Source organism: Protopterus annectens, chromosome 2.part0, assembly GCF_019279795.1.
Source record: "Protopterus annectens isolate FY-2018-M chromosome 2.part0, PAN1.0, whole genome shotgun sequence".
In the NCBI taxonomy this organism is placed as follows: Eukaryota; Metazoa; Chordata; order Ceratodontiformes; family Protopteridae; genus Protopterus; species Protopterus annectens.
This window is the reverse complement of record NC_056728.1, coordinates 1,750,834,764-1,750,859,053: the sequence shown is the minus strand read 5'-3', so window position 1 is coordinate 1,750,859,053 and position 24,290 is coordinate 1,750,834,764. Positions and strand designations below refer to the sequence as shown.

At 43.9% G+C, this 24,290-nt stretch overlaps 1 protein-coding gene across 1 annotated transcript in view; it reads left to right on the top strand.

Annotated features, from left to right (window-relative positions):
* CCDC30 (coiled-coil domain containing 30) overlaps positions 1–24,290 on the top strand; it is a 2,524,512-nt gene that overhangs the window by 1,275,721 nt on the left and 1,224,501 nt on the right. The window contains exon 12 of the mRNA XM_044060442.1: positions 21,186–21,378. Coding sequence (XP_043916377.1) covers positions 21,186–21,378 — 193 coding nt within the window. The remainder of the gene's footprint in view (positions 1–21,185; positions 21,379–24,290) is intronic.

Below are 24,290 nucleotides of genomic sequence, written 5' to 3'. Positions count from 1 at the left end.
TGTACCTTCTGTGGAAGGTTGGGCTGGCAACTCGGCACTGTAAAAACCTCCACTGCTAATCATGAGCAGATAGGTGATCCGCTGTGGCGACCCCTAACTTGGAAAAGCTGAAAGAAGTGTTCTAATGAGGTTCTAGTACAGTGCTGTTGCATAATTCCCAGATCTGAATACGATCTGTGCAACATAGCCTTTCCAAACCACTGTGGACATTTGGTGGTCGAAGTTCAGATTGCTGTCTGTGTGTTCCCAGGTCTTGCATGCATGAGTTTCAGCATAGCAGGGGTCCTGTCTATACTGTAATTAACAGGGAATTCCACTTTGCAGAAAGACAAAATAAAGGCACATTTATGCATTCATTTGTAGACCATGTGGCTTTGTCACCAATCATTTGTCTGTGTTAGCCCCTCCTATAGTATATTATCATTGTTGGACTCAATGATTGCACCTGATATGTAAGAATCAGCAAACCCGGTAAACCAATGGCTGTGTACCTTAGCCTGAACTGAACTGTTGTGAAATAGATTCCAAACAGTAAATAGCCAGGCACAGATCCCTGAATATGCTAATGGTGACAGCTCCTACTGGTACAGGTTGACTCACCAATTTTCACAGTATGTGTTCTGTTGGTGAACCAGTTGGTTACCCATCTACTAGTGACATAAGGCTTTATCCCCAGCTGGGAGAGTTTCTCAATGATACCTGTATGGGGGATTGTGTCCATACCCCTAGGCCAGATCAAGATAGGTTAGTATCCACTGTCTTATCTTCATCCAGGGCTATCACACAGAATCAATGGGCTGTGACAACATCACAGATCTCCTGCAGTGTGACCCAGCACATACACCTTCCTGACATGGTTGAATACACACTTCAACACCCTACACACACACAGAATATGTCCCCATAGAAGGGTGTACATCAACATGCATCCATCTCTGGAACAAATACCACAATCCGAGGAACAGTTAAAACACCAAACAAAAAACACCTCGTATGGTTGAGTCAACAAGAATACCCACACAAAGCTTTTAGCGTCCACACTGTTTATTATCCGCTTTCATGGAAAGACTTCTGTTATGGGGGACAGTACCTGATGAATGCACATAGAGACACATCCTGACTCACCTCATCTTGTGAGGTAAACCAGCATGTCATCATGGACCTTTACAAAATGGACACTAGTAATATCCTGGTTGTGCACAACAGACCTGTGTGAGTTGTTAATGCTACATCATGTCTGTTACATCTGTTAGATGTCCTCAAAAAGTAATTGGGGGCATGCATGATAACAACACTGTCATCCTTTTGAACTTTATAAGCCCAAGGCATTTGACAGAAATATACACTGAGCTATTCACTCATCACTGTTAGATGTGGCCGTAAACACCTATATCACCAAGTGGGCAGACCAGTGGATCACATATGTTGCATCTAAATGTGTTGAAATGTGTGAAGTGACCTATATCTCAGTTCTAGTGATCAGGTCTATACATCAGGAAATTACTTATGTCTTACAGTGTCCCTGTGAGAAATTATATGTAGGGAAAGGTCAAAGAATGTTTAAAGTGAGACTCCAGGAACACATCAGGGATATAAAAAGTGGAAATTGTGATAACCCTTTGGCAGTTCACTGTAGGAATTACCATCAAAGTAATTTTAATATTCTTAGTGCAAGTGTTTTGGAAAATATTAATATTAATATGGGTGAATTGATTTCCTTGAAAGATAAATTGTTATACAAAGAAGATATATTTATTTTAAATTATAATACATTAGCTCCTTTAGGGTTAAATACAGAACTTAATTGGAAATATTTAATTAATTGATGTTTTTGATTTGTTAATTAATTTATTGATGTATGTGCTTATTGTGTGCTTTTTACAAGTTTGTAGTAGTCCCTGAAGGCTTGTTGCCGAAGTGCTAGAGTCATTAAACACTGTTTGGACTTTTTTCTGTGGCTGTTGTTTGCTTTTCCTTTTGGTAGTCTGTGGTTTGTTCTGTACATCAGGGCTGCCTGCTAGGCCCTTTCCTGTCCATTGTTGGAAGTCACAAATGACATACACATCCTGTGTTTAAACAGCTGTCTGAAGGACTACAGATTGTTGGCAATCGTTGACTCCCAACTGTGATATCAGTATAATACAGACAGTATCAACACACACCAGAGATTGCTGCCACAGCTACACCTGCAATGAAACAAAAACAAGGGGTGATTTTTTACATCATGAAAACAAATGCACAACCCAAGGATAATGTAGACATCACACCCTATAATCATACTATTGGGTATGTGACCTGTGTCCTCGGGTAGCTGGTATGCGCAACATCCACCAGCAAGTGACCCCAGTGCTGACTACTCCCTTGTATGTAACACAACTACTAAGTTTGTGAAGAACATCCACATCAAAAGCCACAATACCGCCATAGTTCACACCACTAACTGAGTACAATGCACCCTTCTTCATGTACCTCTCTGCACATCTTCCATTGATGTGTAACTAAAGTATACCACCTTTGCCACAGTGAGCTGTCACACATCTTATTTACCGTAATTAGGTATTTTTTTTATTGCATAAACATTACTGTCTGATGGTGCAGACCCCCCCCCCCCCAAGGTGTTGCACCAGATGAATCTGTAATACCTGTTCTGGTGATGCACACAGTACATACATAGCTGTTTGACAAGATTGATGGTATAGGTAAAGTGACAGTGTGGATTGTGCCATATATATATGCATGTGTGGGTATATATATATATATATATATATATATATATATATATATATATATATCGTGTGTGTGTGTGTGTGTATATATATATATATATATATATATATATATATATATATATATAGTAGTGTGTGTGTGTGTGTATGCCATGCACACCAGTCAACTATTCTATATTGATCATAATGTCATATACAGGTATAGCAGTGTCCCTCCTAATACCTCCATCAGATGTTATAGTGTCAAAATAGTGTGCTTGATTACCCTCATAGATGACTGACATGTCATAATAGTTGTACAAGTGTGTTTGTGCAGAACCATCTCTGGTCACTCAGAATCACCTACGTTATGCCAAAGACATAGGATTACTGGTGGTGGTATTCTGATATTATCTTTGATTGAGTGTTTCTTTTACTGTTGTCCATGAGCCTTTACACTTGTTGGAGACCTCTGCTGAAATTACACTAATATTCATATACCCCCTCACTTAAAATATTATTAGGCCATATAGCAACCTGAGATCCCTACGGTCAGCCGATAAACTACTGGTCCAAACCCACAAAGCTAATAACTCTGATGGTGAAACCCTGTTTGCCAACTTCGTTGGCAAAACCTGGAATTCGTTGCCAAACTATATAACCCTACAATCCTCCAAAAGTCTCTTCAAAAAAAAAAAAAAACCTCAAACAGTATCTCAAAGTGAATTGGCTATGCCCATGTACCAACCCTGATTAAGTTATAAACTGAAATCATATTCTGTAGCTATGTCACCAAGCTCTGCTTCCGATCTGATGTCTCTTACTTTTAATTGTCTGTCCGTCCATGAGAATTTTGAGTCCCTACTAGGGAACACTACTAAGCCATTGTATATAATCAGTTTGTTTTTATAATTGTTTGCGAACTTCTGTGTAATCTATGTAAGTTTGTCTATGTGGAGCTTTTCTCCCTGGGCCTCCGCTGAAAATAGACATGTATCCAGTCGGACTCTCCCAGTAAACAAATATAAAATAAAATAAATAAATAAATAAATAAAATATTCAGGCAAATCAGTTTGCACAGCTTCACATTTTGCACCCTACCACAATTGTATACAACATACCTGATAGATGTCCTCTGCATTGTTCATGTAAGGATGCTTATCTCACAAAGACATCTTCCCCATTGTTATGTCACCTTGTGTGACAGTCACATAATACACATTTTCACCATATCCTTCAGAAGATGCATATTGCAGAGCACGTTATTTCAGCAATGTTCTAATCTTATAAATTACAACTGCAGTATTTTAAATTTTGTCCTTGAGCTAATCCCACAAACTTCCAAGTCGCTAATAATAACAGACATTTGAGTTTCAGACTCCCTATCCTTCAGAAAATACACGGTAAAATGAAACCTGTTATTTTATCAGCTTTCTAAGTTTATAAGAACTATTTAAAATATGCCCCTATTTTTTGGCCTTTGTCCCACCACCTTTTTTTTATTTAGGTCACTAAATAATGACTGACATTTGAGTTTCTGGCTTCCTAACCTTCAGAAAATGCATGCTAATACAAAACTTGTTATTCTAGCACATCTCTAAGTTTATAAGAACAATATTTAAAATGTGTCCATCACTGACTGAACTCACTGAGTGACAGACATTTGAGTTTCAGACTTCCTCCTTCAAAAAATGCATGCCAACAAAATGGGAACCTGACCTTATATTCTAGCAACTTTCTTCTGAGTTTATAGGAGCTATATTTAAAATCTGTCCCTATTTTGGCCTTTGTTGTCCACTGTAATTCTTCATTAGGCAGTCAGACAATTACTATATAAGTATGTTGCACTATTCCTTACATGAGGGATTTTCTGCCATAAACTATCCCAGTGTCTGGCCAGTATACAAAAGCCTTTTACCACTGCTTATTACATGGGATGTCGCATGTAGGCCCAAAGCTGGCATTGGCCATAAAAGTGATGTCCGCACGTATCATCCCCAGAACTTCTCTGCCACCAGTCCAAATACACCATCATCGATCACTGGTCTGCTCGCCAAAGTTGTTGGCTGCTATACAAGCCAGTTCAGATAGTGCCCTATTGGGTTCTGATGAAGATTCAGCAGAGCAAACCAAAAATCTTGCTGGTGACTCCCTTTTGGCCAAGACAACACTGGTTCCATCTTCTGCATTTAGCCAAGGGCAGTCATCAAATCACAAGTTACCTCACAGGGTGGATCTTCTCACACAAGGCAAGGGATCATTCATTCACCTTCAGTTGTCAGCTCTGCATCTGACACTGGGTGATAAACGTTTGATTCCTTTTAGACACCATTTCTCTGAGGGCATGCTTAGGGTGCTGCAGGAGGCCAGGAAACCCAATACTAGGAAATCCTACTTATCCAAAAGGAAGAGGTTTTCCATCTGGTGTCTTCTTATGACCTAGACTCACTAACTGTGGGCATTTCTTTGGTTCCGCCTTACTTGTGTGAACTTTTGAAGGCTGAGTTGGCTTTTAAGACTCACTGTACTAGCGCTGTAGCTTCTTCTGGTGTTTTTTTATAAGGGTTTGGATACTTCTTCAATTTTAGAAGCATCTACTTGGACTTCTCGGGATACCTTTACCAAACATCATAAGCTGGATGGCATTTCTAGGTTCAGGGCAGGTTTTGCATGAGCATGGCTTTGTAGAGAGCACCTTGGCTCCTTCCTCATCCTTTTTTTCCTCATGAGCTGTGGTACTTTCACTCATATAAGAATATTGCAACATAGGAATAGAAGGACATAGAATAGTTGTGTAAAACCTTTCTATAACCATAGATGTCCTTCTCTTCTATGTTGCTGTATTTTATCCCTCCCCATGTTCTTTCTTTGAATGCATGTATACTTCCTTTTGTTTCATAGGCTGGGGCATTCAGTTCTGAGGATGGTACGTGTGGACATCACTTTTATGGCCGACGCCAGCTTTGGGCCTACTAGTGACATCCCACGTACCAAGCAGTGGTAACAGGCTTTTGTGCACTGCTGGATGATGGGATCACTTACTGCAGGGAATCTCTCATGTAAGGAATACTGCAACATACAAGAGAAGGACATCTTTGGTTATGGTAAGATTTCACTCAACTATTCTTTATTCATTCATTCATTGTGACACCCAGACACACGCACACTTATGTCTTCCTTGTTCTGTTTTTCTGCCTCATCCAAAATTGTTCTTCTTCCAGGCAGGTCCCAGGTATAAAAAAGCACATTTGACCATTCAACTGTGTCCCAGGTGAATGGTGACTAACCCAGTTCACCCTTACACTCACAGACTGCACTCCCAAATAACTTAAAAAAAAAAAAAAAAAAAAAAAAAAAGCTTTTTGATTCTTCTAAATTAAAATTTTCTTAACTAGTACTACTAGTGCACCCTCACAAACTGAAATAGCAAAACAAATAAGTAAATTGCTTGTTCTGGGTGCTAAAGATAAAGCCCTGTAACTGCCTTGTCTGTACTGTCCCTCCACCTGCACAAACAATCACAAGTCTTTGGGGCATTGCTGGAGGCTCGTCCCTTATTTAAAATGTAGCGATAAGCAAATGCCCACACAAGATGACATGGAAAGGGACTGGGGAGGTACACTGGAGTGTCTGGAATGGCTACGTAGGATTTTTTTTTTACCATTTCTCCTACTTCCCTTAAAGGGAAAAATATATATTTGTCAAAAAATATTTATTTATTTATTTAGTGCAAATTGCACCCTGGGTAATTGCCCCTTTCATTCCACTCTTTCTACAATACTGACTATACTTTACCTTAAAATAAACATTTCCTGTAACATTACCACTGCACTTCGACTCACAAACACACACCAACTCACACTACCAACGTTACATCTAACCTCAGAGTTAACCCACACTCACTTTGTGTGCGCGTGTGCGTATATATATATATATATATATATATATATATATATATATATATATATATATAGTTTACTATCAAAATGTTGAAGCGGATCCTATCCTTGACCCATGTCCGCAAAATGGCAGAATGCCAAATTCCATCATTGTTGAATTACATCCCGAATTCTACATAGGAACAAGAGCTAACATGGGTTGAGATAGGGGTGAGATTTGTACTTTGACAATGTCGGAGTTCGACATTGTCACCGTTCGACCTCACCAAAGTCGATTCATCAGAATCCACTTCAAAATTTTAATAGTGAACCTATATATGTATATATGACATAGATTTGTGTGTGTGTGTGTGTGTGTTTGTGTGTGTACATATATATATGGATCTATGTCAGATGATTGAGTTTTCAGAAACTCAAAATTCATATGGATAAGACCATATGATAGAGTTTCCGTAAACTTGAACATCAAAAAAAAAAATAAAGAAATACTTTTTTTACTTTTATGCAGTGGGGTAAGCTCTCCTACATCCCCCCACACCCCCCTGCAAATTGTATACAGCTTGCTGTACCGCGATCTCCATTCAAAAGCTTTGAGTTTTCAAAAACTCGATCATATGGTCTCTACTTTATGAATTTCGAGTTTCTAAAAACTCGATCAACTGATAGGGATTCATAGATATATATGTGTGTGTGTCTCTGTTAAGCTATGCCTTTACCCTAACCCTAACAGCTAAACACAAGCAAAAATACTCCTACCCCTGTTCAACCCCCACTTGCCTATGTCGAGAAAACTCCACTTACCTGTGTTGACAAAACATACCTTTCAGATTTCAAACATTTGGCTGTGTGAAGATTTGACAATTTCTATCACCCCTGGCATTTATCGAACAAATAAATCTACAATCTGAAGTAGTTAACTTCATTTTATCTGCAACCTGTGGGTATACGGATCCGTATCGGATCCGAGCCGGCAACTTTTTTCTAGCATCTGCTCCAAGCTCCGAGCTTCTCCCCTTACCCATAATGCCCTACCATCTCCTATCTTCCCTCAGATCTCGTTTGCCGCCCCAGTAGTGTGCATCGTGGTCTCCTTTGCTCTGAGCTAAAAAGGGATAGTAAGTGGAACCTTTGATTATATCTAGTGTGCTTGTGTAGGATTACCCTTCCTCCCTTTCTGTAGTAACGCATGGTCGTTAGTGTAAAAAAAAAAAAAAGTTAATTTTGTAGTAGAATAGTACTCAGGCCTGCCCTTCCCCTACCTGTGTGTGTGTGGGTTTTTGTTGGGAAGGTAGTACCTTTACCTGCGAGTGCAGGACTATGGCTGATCAGCCAAAGCCTGTGTTCAAAAAATGTACAGAGTGTGGCCATAAGCTTTCCCCTGCTGATGGTCACACTCTGTGTGTGATATGTCTAGGAGTGGCACATTTATCCACCCAGTGTGCTATCTGTTCAGGCTTCAACCCCAGGGCCCTTAGGGATCATAAGGCCAAGCTAGTTACCAAAGGCCTTCTTCCCGTTGCCATGCTGGATTCTGCCTCGGCCTCAGTCGCTAGTGTACCTCCCCAGACAGGGACTCAACCTCCCTCTTCATCTGGTGATGGGTCCTCTAAGGACAGATCTTCAGTCAGCATGTCTGACAAAGATAAAGAAAAAGAGAAGGAAAAGGAAAGATGCAGAGAAGAAAGGGAGAAAAAGAAAGACAGGCATCACAAGAGATCCCCAGACAGGGAGCTCTTTCTCAGCCCTCCATCCAAAACCTTCAGGCCTGTTTCTCCTCGGCTCCGGTCACCGCGTTTTTCACCGGAGCCGTTGGAACATTCGGACCCGAGGCTCTCCACCCATCTGCACAGACCAGCCAGATCCAAGTTGGTGGCCTCTTCGAGGTCGACTCGGAGCTTATCGGACATAGATATGGACAGGATGATGCAGAGATTTCTTCAGACCCAAATTCAGATGGGAGTCTTGCCAGGTCCCTCTCCCTCTGGAGGGGCGACCTCCATGCCTCTTTTCTGCCCCATCTCTCCTTCCCCGATCCATGCTTCGGGGCTTCTGGATCCGAGGTTCTTCGGAGCTGGTAGCTCGGCGCCGACGGTTCCTCCAACCTCGACTCCGACTGTTACCTTGAGTTCCTCGAATCCAACTTGCTCGGATCCGAGTGACTGTCTGAGCCGTGGACAGGGAGTCAGATCCAGGGGAATGAATTCTTCGGCTCTGACTCTTTTGGACCTGACCCGTTCCTTCGGACCTCAGGCTACCCTGTCTTTGGCTCCGGTCCCCGCTTCGGATCTGGGGAGGACTTCTCCTTCGGCCTTCGAAGTGGCGGAGAGGGTTCTCTCCCAGAGATTGAGACCCCAGCCCATTCCCTCAGATGCCACCCAGGCCCCCCTGGATTTGGCGACGACTCCCTTCATCCTGTCTTCGGGACAGCCCATGCCAGAGGATCCCCAGGTCATTTTTCCAAGGAAACCCCCGCGGCTCGCAGATCCCCTTCTGAAAATCCCACTGAAGAGGGCCACCACAAGTGCAAATGCAAAAGGAGGCACTTGGACTCCCCCGAGTCCCTCACCACTGACACTGACTTAAATGAAGGAGAAGGTTCCCCTAGGTCACCTCCCGAAGACGTCTCCTTCGGAGAAATTATGGAACTCCTCCACCAGAGAGGAGGTTGGTCAGCCCCAAAAACTGCTGGGGATGTCAGTGTTCCTGGAGGCCTTTGGCACGGGCCCATCAACTTCCTGAGTGTCCCCACCAGCAGACCTCTTGGTGAACCTCATCACCACGAGGGCATGGATGGAGCCCGACACCGTAGAGCCCATCCCCAAACGTCCTTACAAGGTCTTATCTCCTCCTTCGGATAGACAACCCTGGTTGAAAGGAGCCCCAGTTGATGCTATGTTGGTCACAGCAGCCACAAAGAAGGAACTAGCACAGGAGAGTTCCTTAGTCCACCCTCCAGACAAGGAGTCCAGGTCGGTGGATAGGTTTGGGAAGTGCATATACTCTTCAGCGACCTTTTCTATCTGTGCGCTGAATTATTTGGCACATGTGATTTGACTTCAGTGAGACCTTGCTTCGGAATTCGCTGAGTCACCCCAGAGTCTTTATTGCCGCAGGACAAACAGCGGTTGTCGGCGAAAATGTCTACTTTGAAGTCAGTCTCAATAACATCATGTGGCTTCTTTCCCATGCCACGGAAGGAGCAGCTAGAGCGGCTGGGACAGGCATAGCCATGAGGCATCATGCCTGACTCAGATTATGTCAGTTCGAGGACCCTTTCAAGGCGTTGTTTATCAATGCTCCCTATGACGGCTCTTCCCTCTTTGGGAAGACAGTATGTGACACACTGGTCCAGAGCGAAAAGGACGGGAAGACTTTGTCTGCCATCAGAGTCCGCTTCTCTAACCCTCAGCGGTCCATCTCTAGGAATCAAAGGAGGGCAGAAGAAGATGTGGTTCTGAAAATCTCAGTTTTTCCGAGATTTTCAGGACAGCTATTCTCCCAGAGGCAGAGGGGGGACAAGATCGACGCCGACCCAGAGGTAGAGGGGGTCCCGGGAATTTCCGGTCTAGGGAACCCTTTTCTGATAGACCCGGTCAGCAGTCCTGAGGGGTTGCCCGACTGTCCTACTCTGGAGGCAGTCAGGGGACGATTGTCCTTACACCCAGTGGCATGGGAGTCCATTACGACAGATCACTGGGTTCTTCAGATAATATCCAGACGTTACTCTATTCCTTCCATTGCCCCTCCAAACATTACAAAATACCTCCCGGATGTTCCACCCGCTCACAGGGAGGCCGCAGCTCTAGAGGTTTCAAAGCTGCTTCTCAAACGAACCATCGGAAAGGTCCCCCCCGATCAGTCTGGATTGAGCGTCTACTCAAGATTCTTTTTGGTGCCAAAAAAGACAGAGGACCTCAGGCCCATTCTAGACCTGTCAACATTAAACCTGTCGGTAGCAAAACAGAAATTCCAGATGGTCACTCTACAGTCCATTCTACCTTATCTCCGAGAGTGCGACTGGATGTGCTCGTTGGTCCTTCAGGATGCTTACTACCACATCAAAATACACAGAAACTCCAGGAGGTTTCTGCGTTTCAGGCTGGGAGCCAGTCACTTTCAGTTCAGGGCCCTACCCTTTGGTCTCACCACAGCCCCCAGGGTGTTCACCAAGGTAATGGCAGTTGTAGCGGCCCACCTGAGGCTGCAGGGTATTCAGGTGTTTCCTTACCTGGACGACTGGCTCTTCGCTGCGCACAACAAGCATCACTTGTGTCTAGCCCAAGATTATTTCATTCGGTTAGCAGACCTACTGGGAATTACAGTCAGTGTTCACAAATCCCATTTGCAACTAGTACAAATTCTAGACTTCATTGGGGCACGGTTAGACACTTTGCAGATGAAGGTATTCCTAACTCCAGACAGTATTCTACATCTCAGAGGCCACATAGCTCAGATAGCGAACTTCAGTCATCAAAGGCGAGCGAGGTTCTCCAGGCTCTGGTGGACAGATTGAGCTTGGGCCATTCTGATGCCTTAAGAGTGGTCTCTGAAACATTCAGTAGCGGAGGAGATTTTCCTGGCATAGGACCAGCCTTGTTGCAATCTCTTCGCATCTCCTTCCAACGTGAAGAGTGCAGCGAGTTCTTCGCTCTGATTCCCTCACCAGGGGAAGTCCCCAGAGATGCTCTAGTCCATGCTTGGCTCCTTGGGCTTCTGTATGCTTATCCACCATTGCCACTCATTCCGAAGTTTCTTCAGAAAGCTTGCCGACTACGGTGTAAAGTGATCCTCACTGTCCCGTTCTGGCCTCGTCAGGTTTGGTTCCCATTCCTTTGGTTTCATCTATTAGCTCCCCCGTGGGTTCTGGATTCCTGCCCGGATCTAATTTCCCATCCATCGGGGACACGTCCACCCGATCTGGGCAGCCTCAAGCTAAGGGATTGGTTACTCCAGTTCGGTTAATCGCCAGGACTCCCGGTCTTTCATCCCGGGTCAAATCGATTCTAGTGACCTCTTCTAAAGACTCCACTAGCAAACTATATTGCAGTAAGTGGAAGCGATTTTCCATTTGGGCTTCACAGAGACAAATAGATCCCTTTACAGCTCCTGTTCCAGCAGTGTTGGACTACCTGTCTGGTATCTTCCAGCAAGGAGCTAGTCCCTCCACAGTGAAAGTACAATTGGCAGCCATTTCCAGTTTTCACGTTGGTGAAGACAACATGGCCTTAGCCTCCTCTAGGTTGTGTAAGGCTTTTCTTAAAGGTACTTTTCTGCTACGGCCCCCTGTCAAGGATTCTGTACCTCCTTGGGACCTTACTTTTGTTTTACAGGCATTGGTAGCCCCTCCTTTTGAACCCACAGCTTCGGTGGACTTAAACTTTTTGTCCTGGAAGACAGCTTTCCTAGTTGCCATCACTTCGGCTAGGAGAGTTTCTGAGCTTCAAGCTCCGTCTGCCGTGCCTCCGTATTTGGTCTTCCATAAGGATAGGGTTTCTCTCCGTACTAACCCTTCCATCTTACCTAAAGTGTCATCTGAAGCAGACATAAACCAGTCCATTAATCTGCCCGTTTTCATTCCCAACTTTCAAAATAAAGGTGAATACAAACTCTATTTGTTGGATGTTCATAGACAACTTAATTTTTATCTTCATAGAATGAAGTCTTTCCGAAAGACTGACCAATTGTTCGTTTCCTTTTCCAAAGCATTTATGGGAAAAGCTATTTCTAAAGTTTCTTTAGCCAGATGCATCACTCTTTGCATTTCACATGCTTACAAAGCAAAAGGTTTATCACCTCAAGGTATAGTTAAGGCTCACTCTACCAGGTCCATGGCAACATTTGCTGCCTTTTGGTCCAGGGTACCTTTGGACAATATTTGTGCAGCAGCGACATGGGCCAATTCACATACCTTCATTTCCCATTACAAATTGGATCTGATTTTGAGGGGTAGAGCATCCTTTGGCTCTGCAGTGCTCAGGAATATACTTCCATAAGGATCTCCCAGGAGCGGAGTAGCTGGGGACTCTGTCCCACAGGTTGCAGATAAAATGAAGTTAACTACTTCAGGTAAAGAAGTTATGTACTCACTATAACATTCCATCTGAGTAGCTATACTTCATTTTTCTGCAGCATTCCCTCCCTCTATCCCCCGGACCTTATCCTGTTTTCAGGTTGGTTATTGGGATGAGTTGCATATATATTGTTAGTTGCAGCAAACTCGATCTGAGGGAAGATAGGAGATGGTAGGGCATTATGGGTAAGGGGAGGACCTCAGAGCTTGGAGCAGATGCTAGAAAAAAGTTGCCGGCTCGGATCCGATACAGATCCGTATACCCACAGGTTGCAGAAAATGAAGTAAAGCTACTCAGATGGAACGTTATGGTGAGTACATAACTTCTTTTTTGATAAAATGCAGGGGATCCATAGTATGTGATTAGAAAGAAGTTTTAAAATTTAAATTGTATAATTTGGTATGTTTGTGTAAATAACATTGTTGGAATAAAACAAATATCTGGCACATTAAAAAGTTATAAATCAGCTGAGAATGAGAGTAGAAAATCACCCATAATGTAAACATTTCAAGAGATCCTATAGAAAATGTGTAAAGAATATTCATTAGACAAGATGATGGTTTATATCGACACCCATTGTACCATAGACAAGCTTACCTCTGCCTAGTATATCATCACAGGATATATAACTTCATATTTATGGAGTAAGGAATGATTTTTCATGAGGGCGTTGGCTTCTGTTCCCCAAGTGTGCACGCTTATACTGCCTACAAGATCACATAAACTTGGAGAAAAAGTTGGTAGCCTTGGAGTGTGTGTGTGTGTGTGTGTGTGTGTGTGTGTGTGTGTGTGTGTGTGTGTGTGTGTGTGTGTGTGTGTGTGTGCGCGCGCACATGTGTGCATATGTATCCGAGAGAGAGAGCATAGATGTAGGGACAAAACACCTACATCAGAGAGACTGAAGGGCACAGTCCCCTGCAAAAATGCGTTACGTTTTAGTGTTTTTTTTGACAAATGTATGGCAATCAGATTGGGCAATGAGAGTTTGGAGTTAGTACGTCAGACATTTGAAACTGTGTCTTTAGTAAAACAAAAAAGACCCAAAAAAATCACTGTGATTACCACATTCCATTGAAGCAAACAAGAAATCAGAGCTGTAGGTAGGTCACATGGCACCATCTTAATCTAAAGTTAAGGAGAAAATCTCTTCTTCACTCTATATTGTAACTGCTCCTTACTACAGATGCTAACCTGCTAATCTTTTAACTACAGACACTAATGCAATGTCAGCATTCATTAAAGGCACTGTTATATCACCTGTGGTTTCTTAAATGAATGCTGGTACTGTATTCATGCCCCATTGGCAAAGGCAGATTGAATCCCCTAACACCTTATGCCTGGGGCTGTTGTCCTCTTTGCCATAACTTAGTTACAGCTCTTCAAGAAAAGTAATTGAGACTTAAATAAATGGAAAATGACAGAGTCTAGTTCACATTAAACAGTAAAATATCTGATGGTATATTTTAGAGAAATCTGTACTAATTTGTAGTATTTTAACACTTGTTACAAAATTAGTTTTACAGCACAAAATATTTCATGTATCATACTGCAGACCCTCACATTTATTAGACCCTGCATATTCTATTTGTATTTTTGTTTCTTAGATTTTTAGATGTTCATCGTGTTTCACTGTTGCAGTCATTACTCTTGGGTTATCCTGCTGGCAGGCTACCCACAGTTCGCCAGAATTCCAAAGTCTAGGTCCAACGTCGGTTGCTGTTGCCTCTTCCCTGACGTCAGTGTGCCAGGGGTATAAAAGATGCAGCCGACGCCATTTTCTTCATTCTTTCTTGCCACGCGGTGCCCGAAGCAAAAGCAGTTCACAAGTGCCGGTCAGCCGACTCCTGAGATTTTCACAGACTAATTTCAGATCCGAAGTCTTCATTAAAGCTAAGTACCCGGTTGGGGAAACTTTTTTCTTGCTCCAGACCGATGTCAGAAAAAGTTAACAATTGTATTTCTTGTGGGAAGCAAATACCTCATAAGGATTTTCATTCTTACTGTATTCCTAAAATAGGCCCTGATCATAACGTTGCTAGCTGTTGGTTTTGTGCTAGATTCAACAAACGCACTATTAAGTGTTGGTCTGATTTTGCTTATCATTACTTTGGCCGAAAATTCAATTACATAATGCTGTTGGAACAGCCGACGACCGGAGTTTCTAAAAAACGCAATGAAAAAGAGAAGGACAGGCATCTGAGATCCAAAACTGATGACGAGACTTCCGCTAAGCCAGTCGCCGGTTCGCCGGTTCTCAGTGAGGTGCTTTCGCAGCCCCTGACACCTGCTACCTCAGAGCCACATGCCGCTGATGACTCCCACGTGGAGCCAGCTGGGCCTCTGGATACTCACGGTATTGGACACTCGAAAATCATCCCCTCAGATGGGTCCGGAGCTGCTGAGCAGCCATCGGCTTCTGAGGGTGTTTTCAGACCTACACAGCTATATGTAAAGCCTACTTCAGCTTCAAAAGCAAAGACTACAGCAGCTTTAAAGACAAAGAAACAAGTACAGCATTCTCCAGGACAGACTTCCATGCCTAAGAAACAGATGCACAAAATGGCCGAAGACCTTATTACCTTGATCAGTGGTTCCCATCCCCCTCCTGACAAGAGGCCTACGCAAGAGACAGACTATGACTCTTCAGATCAGGTTTCCATTTCCTCTTGACTCCTCTTCTGTACAGGAATACTCTCTTCCTCCCTATGAGGATTCTGATGCTGAAAAATCCATTCCTTCAGCCTCTCCTCCTGAGGATTCTTTTGGAGAAACCCTGCATACCATGAGGGAGCACTTCCACTGGGAGAGCCAAGATTACTCAGAATCAAAGAAAAGGCTTAGAGATTTTCTTTTACTTCCTCAGCACAGGCCTCTTGCTATTCACCCTGTGCTAGACATTGTAGATGATGTATTTTCAGAGTCCGGTCTTTCTCCAGATTCCTTACCTCCAGCTCCTGTTAAACCAGACAGATACTACGGGGTTCCAGATTCACATAAATTTCTTTATAAAAACCCTGCTGCTGACTCAGAAACTATTTCTCAGGGTCCCAAGGCCGCTACTGCAAAAAACCCTGCTGCTGACCCAGAAACTATTTCTCAGGGTCCCAAGGCCGCTACTGCAAAAAACCCTGTCCCTTCTGACAGGGATTCAAGGGCACTAGACAGATGGGGGAAAAAGGTTTACACTTTTGCTACTTTGGCTGTGAGGGCTTTAAATTGTCAATTTCATATGACTAAATATCAGCAATACTTAATGTCACTGTTAAAACAGAAAATGTTGACTAATTCTGATTGTACAGAAGATAAGGAAATACAGGATTTATTGCATGTAACTGAACAAGTGGGAAAGCATACATTGCAATGTGGTTTTGATTCTTTGGAGGCCTCCTGCAAGGCCGCAGTTACGGGTTCTGTCATTAGGAGGCATGCTTGGTTAAAGGAACAAAATCTGCCTGATCATGTTAAAGCAAAATTATTAGATGAGAAACAGGAACTGTGGTTAGTTTGCAGTATAACAGTAAAAATTTAATACCAGATTTAAAGCACTTTTTGTCAGCCCCAATAGCTGACTTCTTCAGAAACCTTTAAATTTGGTATTAAATTTTTACTGTTAGACTGCAAACTTGCCACAGTTCCTGTTTCTTATTTTAAAATTATTAGATGCTCCATTACAGCATGATACTTTATTTGGTGTTAAAGCAGAGGAGGTTTTAAAGAAAAAGGAGGACAAAGCGAAATCTATGCAAACAGTAAAGGATTTCTTACAGGTACAGCCACCAAAATTTAGCAGGAACTGGCCTACAAAGAATTGGTCCTTTCCAGTGTCGGACAGGCCACAAAGAGGCAGATACAGACATCCCAGAGGCAGTTCCCAGCCCCAGAGCTCATATAGGCCTAAACAGTGGGGCGCTTCTAACTCCAAAACTGGAGAAGACAAAGCACAGCCATACAGGAAACAGTCCCAATGACTTGCCACTGCCAGCACCAAGCACTTATCTTCTTGCAGACCCCTTAGTGGGAAAACTAGCACTTTTCTCTCAAAATTGGCACATGATCACCCAGGACAAATGGGTATTGAATATAGTGTCCCAGGGCTACAGGTTCCACTTTCACACCCTGCCAAAGGCAAAAGGTATGCCAAACCTGCCACACTCAGTGGGCAGAGGCACAAAAACAAGTTTCGTCCCATATGCACATGAGGGCCATTCAGCAAGTACCACAGCAAGAGCAGAGACAATGATTTTACTCAAGACTTTTCTTGGTTCCCAGAAAGGACAAAGCCTGGAGACCAATACTGGACGTGTCATTTCTAAACACATTTCTAGACGTTCCAAAATTCAAAATGTTAACTCTGCAGCAGCTTCTGCCCATGCTGGGCAAGAAGGCTTGGCTTGTAACTTTGGACCTAAAAGAGGCATACCTGCATATACCAATCAGACAATCTTGCAGAAGATACCTCAGATTCATAGCTGGCTCAATGCACTACCAATTCTCTGCACTGCCCTTTGGCTTATCTACTGCGCCCAGGGTCTTCACAAAATGCCTGGCACCAGTAATTGCATTTTGCAGACAAAGAGGAATTCAAATTTATCCTTACTTAGACGACTGCCTTATACAAGCAGAGAACAAGGACACTATACTAAAGCATCTGGCATTCGTAAAAAGATTATTAATTTGCCTAGGGTACACAGTAAACGAAAAGAAATCAAAACTAGTACCCTCTCAAGAGATAATATTCCTGGGTGCAAGCTTAAATACAACTGCCCAGATGGCTTATCTCACGCCAGACAAACAAAGGCAACTAACTTCTTACTTCAAAATGTTGGCAACAAAGACCCAGTTATCTGCAAGAAAGATTCTGCAGGCTTTGGGCTTCATGGCATCCTGCATTCTGCTAATTCCATATGCCAGACTGCATATGATGAAACTTCAATGATTCCTAAAAAATGTCTGGACTCAACATTATCAAAGCCTGAAAGCATTAATTACCCTCATTCCTTGCATGCAACAGGAGTTTCGATGGTGGGCACATGCCTGTCACCTCAACAAGGGACAGCCATTCACTCTACCCACAGCCAGGCAGTCAATAACAACAGATGCATCAGATTATGCCTGGGGAGCACACATGGCAGGAAAATGTATTCAGGGCACATGGTCCACAAGCCAAATGCATCTACATATCAATCAAAAAGAGATGCTAGCTGTTCAGAATGCCCTGACAGCTTTCAAGGATCTACTCCATCCAGGACAACTACTGATACGGACGGACAATACTACAGTCATGTGGTACTTAAACAAGCAGGGAGGCACACATTCCTACCCCCTCTGCAGACAAGCCATGACTTTGTGGGACACAGCATTGACTTATCAAGTACACCTGCAAGCACAATTCGTGCCAGGAAAGAACAATACTCTGGCAGACAAACTAAGCAGAAACCTTACGGATCCCCACGAGTGGAAACTGGATCCACGAGTCTTCAGCATGATAACAAAGGAATGGGGATGCCCAGACATAGATCTATTTGCCTCCCCTCACAACTGCCAACTACAGAAATTCTGCACAAGGACTTATCACAAGCAAGCATGGAAAGTGGATGCTCTGTCATTCAGCTGGAAAAGTCTAACAGTATATGCCTTTCCTCCTCTGCCTCTCTTCCCCAAGGTACTCCTAAAGGTAAGACAAGAGAAGCCTAGAATCATTCTGATTGCCCCAGACTGGCCAGGCCAGCACTGGTACCCAGTCTTAAAAAGCTTGTCTCAAGGCCCAGCCTGGACATTGCCTCTAATTCCTCACTTACTGACCCAGCGAAAAAATCAGATTCTGCACAGCCAACTCAGGACCCTAAATCTGGCAGCATGGCAGATAATGTAACCATTCAAAGCACACCTCTCTCTAAAGCAGTGATGGATGTTATTTTGGAGGCCAGGAGGTCCAGTACCAGAAAATCTTATGCAGAAAAATGGAAAAGATTCCGTGCTTGGAACCAGGCACAAGGAATTGACACATCTGTACCAAATATTCCTCAGATTTTACAATACCTAACTGAGATGCTGGACAAAGGCCTATCCTTTTCATCAATTAAAATTCATGCCTCTGCCATTTCAGCTCATTACATTACAGAACCTCCTATTTTTTCCTATCCATTGCTAAGACAGTACCTCAGAGGGGCCAAAAACATAAGACCTCCAAGGAGAGCCCCAATACCTGCATGGGACCTCAATTATGTCTTGGAAAAACTCACACTGCTGCCTTTTGAGCCATCCAATACAGCTGATATAAAGTTTTTATCTTGGAAAACAGCTGTGCTCCTAGCAATAACCTCTGCAAGACGAGTTTCAGAGTTAAAGGCACTCATGGCTGTGGAACCTTTCATCATTTTCCATCCAGACAGGGTTTCTCTAAGGACAAACCCAACATTTATGCCTAAGGTAGTGTCCAGTGTGGCCCTTAACCAAACCATTCATTTGCCTACCTTTTATCCAAACCCACAGAATAAGGGTGAGAGACTTCTGCATTCCTTGGACATACACAGACAACTACGCTTCTACTTGGACAGAACTAAAGCTTTCAGAAAATCTGAGCAGCTTTTAGTGGCATATGCTGTAGAATCTCAAGGAAAACCTATCTCAAAACAGACTATTTCAAAATAGATAGGCCACTGCATTCGTTTCTGCTATTCACAACATGGCAAATCAGTGCCCAAGGGCATTAGGCCTCATTTTACCAGGGCAGCAGCCACTTCAGCAGCCTTTCTCAGAGGAGTACCAACCAAAGACATTTTAGAGGCTGCAACTTGGAGTTCAATGCACACTTTTACAAAGCACTACCACTTACCTCTCTACTCTAAATCCAGAGCAGGATTCGCCACTGCAGTTTTGCAAGGCCTTATAGCCTCTCCTAATCCTATTTAGGCCCAGCCACCCAACATCAGCTTTGGGATTCAACCCAAGAGTAATGACTGCAACAGTGAAACACGATGAACATAGTACAGTTGTGTACCTACCATAAATGTAGATGTTCGAGTGTATTCACTGTTGCAGTCCAGGTTACCCACCCACCATCCCCCTTTTCTTTGCTGGGACTCGCCTATACTTCTCTATCTTATACAACCTATGTGGTGTATTTGCTTGTAGATGAAGGAAATGCTTATTTTACTGCATGCATAATTATTGGCATAATTTTATTTTTTTTAGCCTACCATTTTGGGGGCACCTGACATCTGTGGCAAGAAACACTGAAGAAAATGGCGTTGGCTGCGTCTTTTATACCCGTGGAGCACTGACGTCAGGGAAGAGGCGACAGCAACCAACGCCGGATCTAGACTTTGGAATTCTGGCAGACTGCGGGTAGCCTGCCAGCAGGATAACCCAAGAGTAATGACTGCAAGAGTGAATACACTCTAACATCTACATTTATGGTAGGTACACAACTGTACTTTTTGTATTACACCTTCCCTTTTGTTTCAGATGAATGGAGGCTACTGTGCAGTTTGTTGAATAGTGCTTAAAATGCACTTCTTTTTTTTTTTTTTTTTTTTTTTTTTTATGAATGAGCTGAGCTCTCTTGAAAGAGGCATCCTTTTTAGCTCTGAGGCCAGTTAATGTTATTTGAAGTGTTACTGTATTAATGTAGTACATGCTATGCTAATTTATGATTTTAGTTTAGTTTTATGCTTCAGTAATGTTATTCAGTGTAGATTTATAGTTTTGCCAGTAATGCCATTTTTCTGATTGCAGTTTGTTTTAATCTATATTATATTAGTTTAATTGCTGGGTGGCACAGTGGCATAGCTGTTAGTGTTGCTGCCACACAGTACTTCATTGCCCAGTTCACTTCTTAGCTGGGGTGTCTCTTTGCAGAGTCTACATAGTCTTTTGGTGTCTGTGTGGGCCTTTGCTAAGTGGTCCGATTTCCTCCCACATTCCAAAGACCTCTCCAACTTGCCTGTAGATGTGTACATGTGTGTGCGTGTGTGTGTGTGTGTATGCACGCTTGTATTTTTGTATGTGGATATTTTTTAATGAGTTGGTGCCCTTTCCTTGTTCCTCGGTGCCTGTTGAGTATCAAGACAGGTTCTGACCCTCATGACCCTGAAGTAAATTACAGGAGTTGGTATGAAGGAATTAATGAAACATTTCATTTTTGTTGGTTAATTTCTTTTCTAGGTGTTTAGTTTATGTAGGCATATTTTCCCCTCCCTTTTTCTGAGTCGAGTTGACTTATGGTGATTGCAGATGCTGACTGAATGGTAGCAAACACCTGATGCTACCCACTGAGTGGTGATAAAAACAGGCATACTGTACCCTAATAAAAGTTTTTATTGCATCCATTTGTTGGAATAAAAAATGCATTATATAAAATTATTATATACACATATGCATGTACATGTAGGCCCATCATGAAAATATGCATTTGCACATCATGGGTATAGTCTTGTTTACAAAGGCTTGGTTCTCTCCTGAACTGGAGTTTTTAGTAAAGCATGGCCTATTTCACTTTTCTTGTTCAGGTGCCAACAAGAAATAGAAGAAAAAGAAGCACGTAGTCAGGAGATGCAGTATAAACTGCAGAAGCTAATTCATGAACATGAAGAATTGATTGAGAGGAATGAGGAACTTGAATCTATTCTTGGTGAGACCCAGAATCAAACCAAGCAAGAAAGAGAGCGCTTTGAGTGTGAGATTGAAGGACTGCATAGAAAGGTAAATGTATGATGTCATGTAATAAAAGCTGACTGGTTGTTGAAAATTAATTCACATTTTAGATGTAAAAACTTGTTGCTCTTTACTGGTCTAACAGATTTCAAATATTAAGAAATTAATATTGTATCTGAAGTAGTTAACTTATCTGCAACCTGTGGGTATTCGGATCCATATCTGATCCGAACCGGCAACATTTTATCAAGCATCTGCTCCAAGCTCCTCCCCTTACCCATAATCCCTCACCTCTCCTACCGTCCCTCAGATCTCATTTGCCGCTTCATGCATACGCATCGTGGTCTCTATAGCTCCAGGTTGGGTATAATAAGTGGAACTTTTGATTCTTAAGTTAGTGTGTGAGAGTAGTTGTTTGTGATCGCCCTTCCTCCCCTTTGTCTTGTCGGTTTATTTAAAAAAAAAGTAAGTAGTTAGAAAGTTTGTGTTTCTTTCTTGAAAATGAGTAGGCCTAGCCAACCCCTGAGTATGTGTGTGTGTGTGTGTGTGTGTGTGTGTGTGTGTGTGTGTGTGTCTAGTTTAGCGTTTGGCTCAGTGGAGTGTGTTATGGCTGACCAGCCTAAAACAATGTTCAAGAAATGCACAGATTGTGGTCACAGGCTTTCACCGGCTGATGGCCACACTGTGTGTTATTTGCCTTGGCGTTCCCCATCTTAGTTTGCCATGTGCTGTGTGTGCAGGGTTCAATCCCAGAGCCTAAAAGAGAGGAAGGTGAAACTGGTAGCCAAGGGTCTGCTTACCAGTTTCTGCCTTAGAGACGATGGCCTCAACATCGGCTCCTGTAGCCGATCAAACCCCCCCCCCCCCAGGCTGGGACTCAACTTCCCTCTAAGCCTGCTGAGGCGGGGGCAAAAGCTACAGATAAGGACAAAAAAGAGAGAGAGAAAAGGGTCGAGAGGCACCGCAAGTGATGATCTGAGCAGGAACCTTTTCCCAGTCCACCTGTGAAAATTGTTAGGACCACTTCTCCTCGGCTCCATTCCCCGAGGTTCTCCTCGGAGCCAATGGGTTCCTTGGATCAGAGGCCTTCTTTGAGGTCATCTCACAGGGCCAGATCCGAGTCAGTCACCTCCTCGCGGTCAACTCAGAGTCTATCAGAGTTTGATGTGGACAGGATGATGTGGAGATTCATTCGGACCCAAATCCTAATGTGAGTCCTGCCAGGCCCCTGTCCGGCTGGAGAGGGGACCTCTATGCCCTTCTTCCTTCCTATCTCTCCTTCCCCGATCCGACCATCGGTCTCAGGGTTTATGGATCCGAGGATCCTCGGAGCTGGGGGTTCGGTGCCGATGGTTCCTCTAACCTCGACACCGGCCATTACCTTGAGTTCCGAGCAACTCTCGGGGCCGAGAACAGGGAGCTGGATCTGAGGGAACAGAGATGTCTTCAGCTCCAACTTTGTCGGAACTGAGCCATTCCTTTGGAACCCTGGCTACCTTGGCCTCGGCCTTGATCCCCACGATGGAGCTGGGGAGAACTTCTTCCTTGTTGGTTGCCAAGGAGGTGCGCTCTCCTTCGGCCTTCGATGTGATGGAGAGGGTTCTCTCCCAGAGATTGAGACCCCAGCCCATTACCTAGGACTCCGCTCAGGCTGCCTTGGATTTGGTCATGACTCCCATCAGCTTGTCCCAGGGACAGCCCGTGCCAGAGGACCCCCAGGTGGATCCCATTGTGGAACCCCCCATGACTTCCGAGCCCTCTTCAGTGAGTCCCACTGAGGAGGCCCCACGTAAGCATTCATGTAAGAGGAGGCACATGGACTCCCCCGAGTCCCTCACAGAAGATACTGACTTTGGATGAAGGTGAGGGTTCCCCCAAGTCACCTCCCGAGGATGTCTCCTTTGGAGACATCATGGAAATCCCTCAACGGATGAGTCAGTATTCTTGGAGGCCTTTGCCATGGGCCCATCTACATCCTGGGTGTCCCCTCCTGCAGATCCATTAGTGGATCTTATCACCATGCGGGCATGGAAGGAGCCTGACACCATAGAGCCAATACCCAAACGCCCAGACAGGATCCTTTCTCCTCCCACAGACAGGCTGGGTACAAGGGATCCTCTGTGGATGCTATGGTGGTGGCGGCTGCCACCAAGAGAGAACTGGCTCAGGAAAGTTCTTCGGTCCACCCTCCGGACAAAGAGTCTAGGGCGGTGGATCACTTTGTGAAGCGAGTTTTTTCTTCAGCGACGTTTTCCATACGAGCGCTAAATTATTTGGCACACGTCATTTGACTCCAGTGAGACCTGGTCACGGAATTCGCTGTGTCACCCCCAGATTCCTTGTCGTCAGAGGACAAGCGGCTGTTCTTGGCGAAAATGTCGACTCTAAAATCCGTTTCAAACACTTCCATGCATCTTCTTTCCCATGCCACGGAAGGAGCGGCTAGGGCAGCTGGGACTGGTGTAGCTATAAGGCGGCATACCTGGCTCATACTCTGTCAATTCGCAGATCCCTTCAAGGTGTCTTTCACAAATGCTCCCTTTGATGGTTCCTCCCTTTTTGGGAAGACAGTTCGTGACACCTTAGTCCAGAGCGAGAAGGACAGAAAGACTCTGTCTGCAGTAGGAGTCCACTTCTCTAGCCCTCAAAGACCCTTTTCTAGGAATCAGAGAGGGCAGAAGAAGATGTGGTTCTGAAAATCTCAGTCTTTCCTCGACACTCAGGATAACTCATCCTCTAGAGGCAGAGGGGGATAAGACAGATGCCGCACCAGAGGCAGAGGGGGTCTGAGGAACTTTGGGTCGAGGGAGACCTTCTCGGACCAACCCGCACAGCAACCCTGAGGGGTTGCCCGACTGCCCTACTCTGGAGACAGTCGGGGGAAGATTGTCATTGCACCTAACAGCTTGGGAGTCCATCACGACAGGCCATTGGGTGCTCCAAGTAATATCCAGAGGATA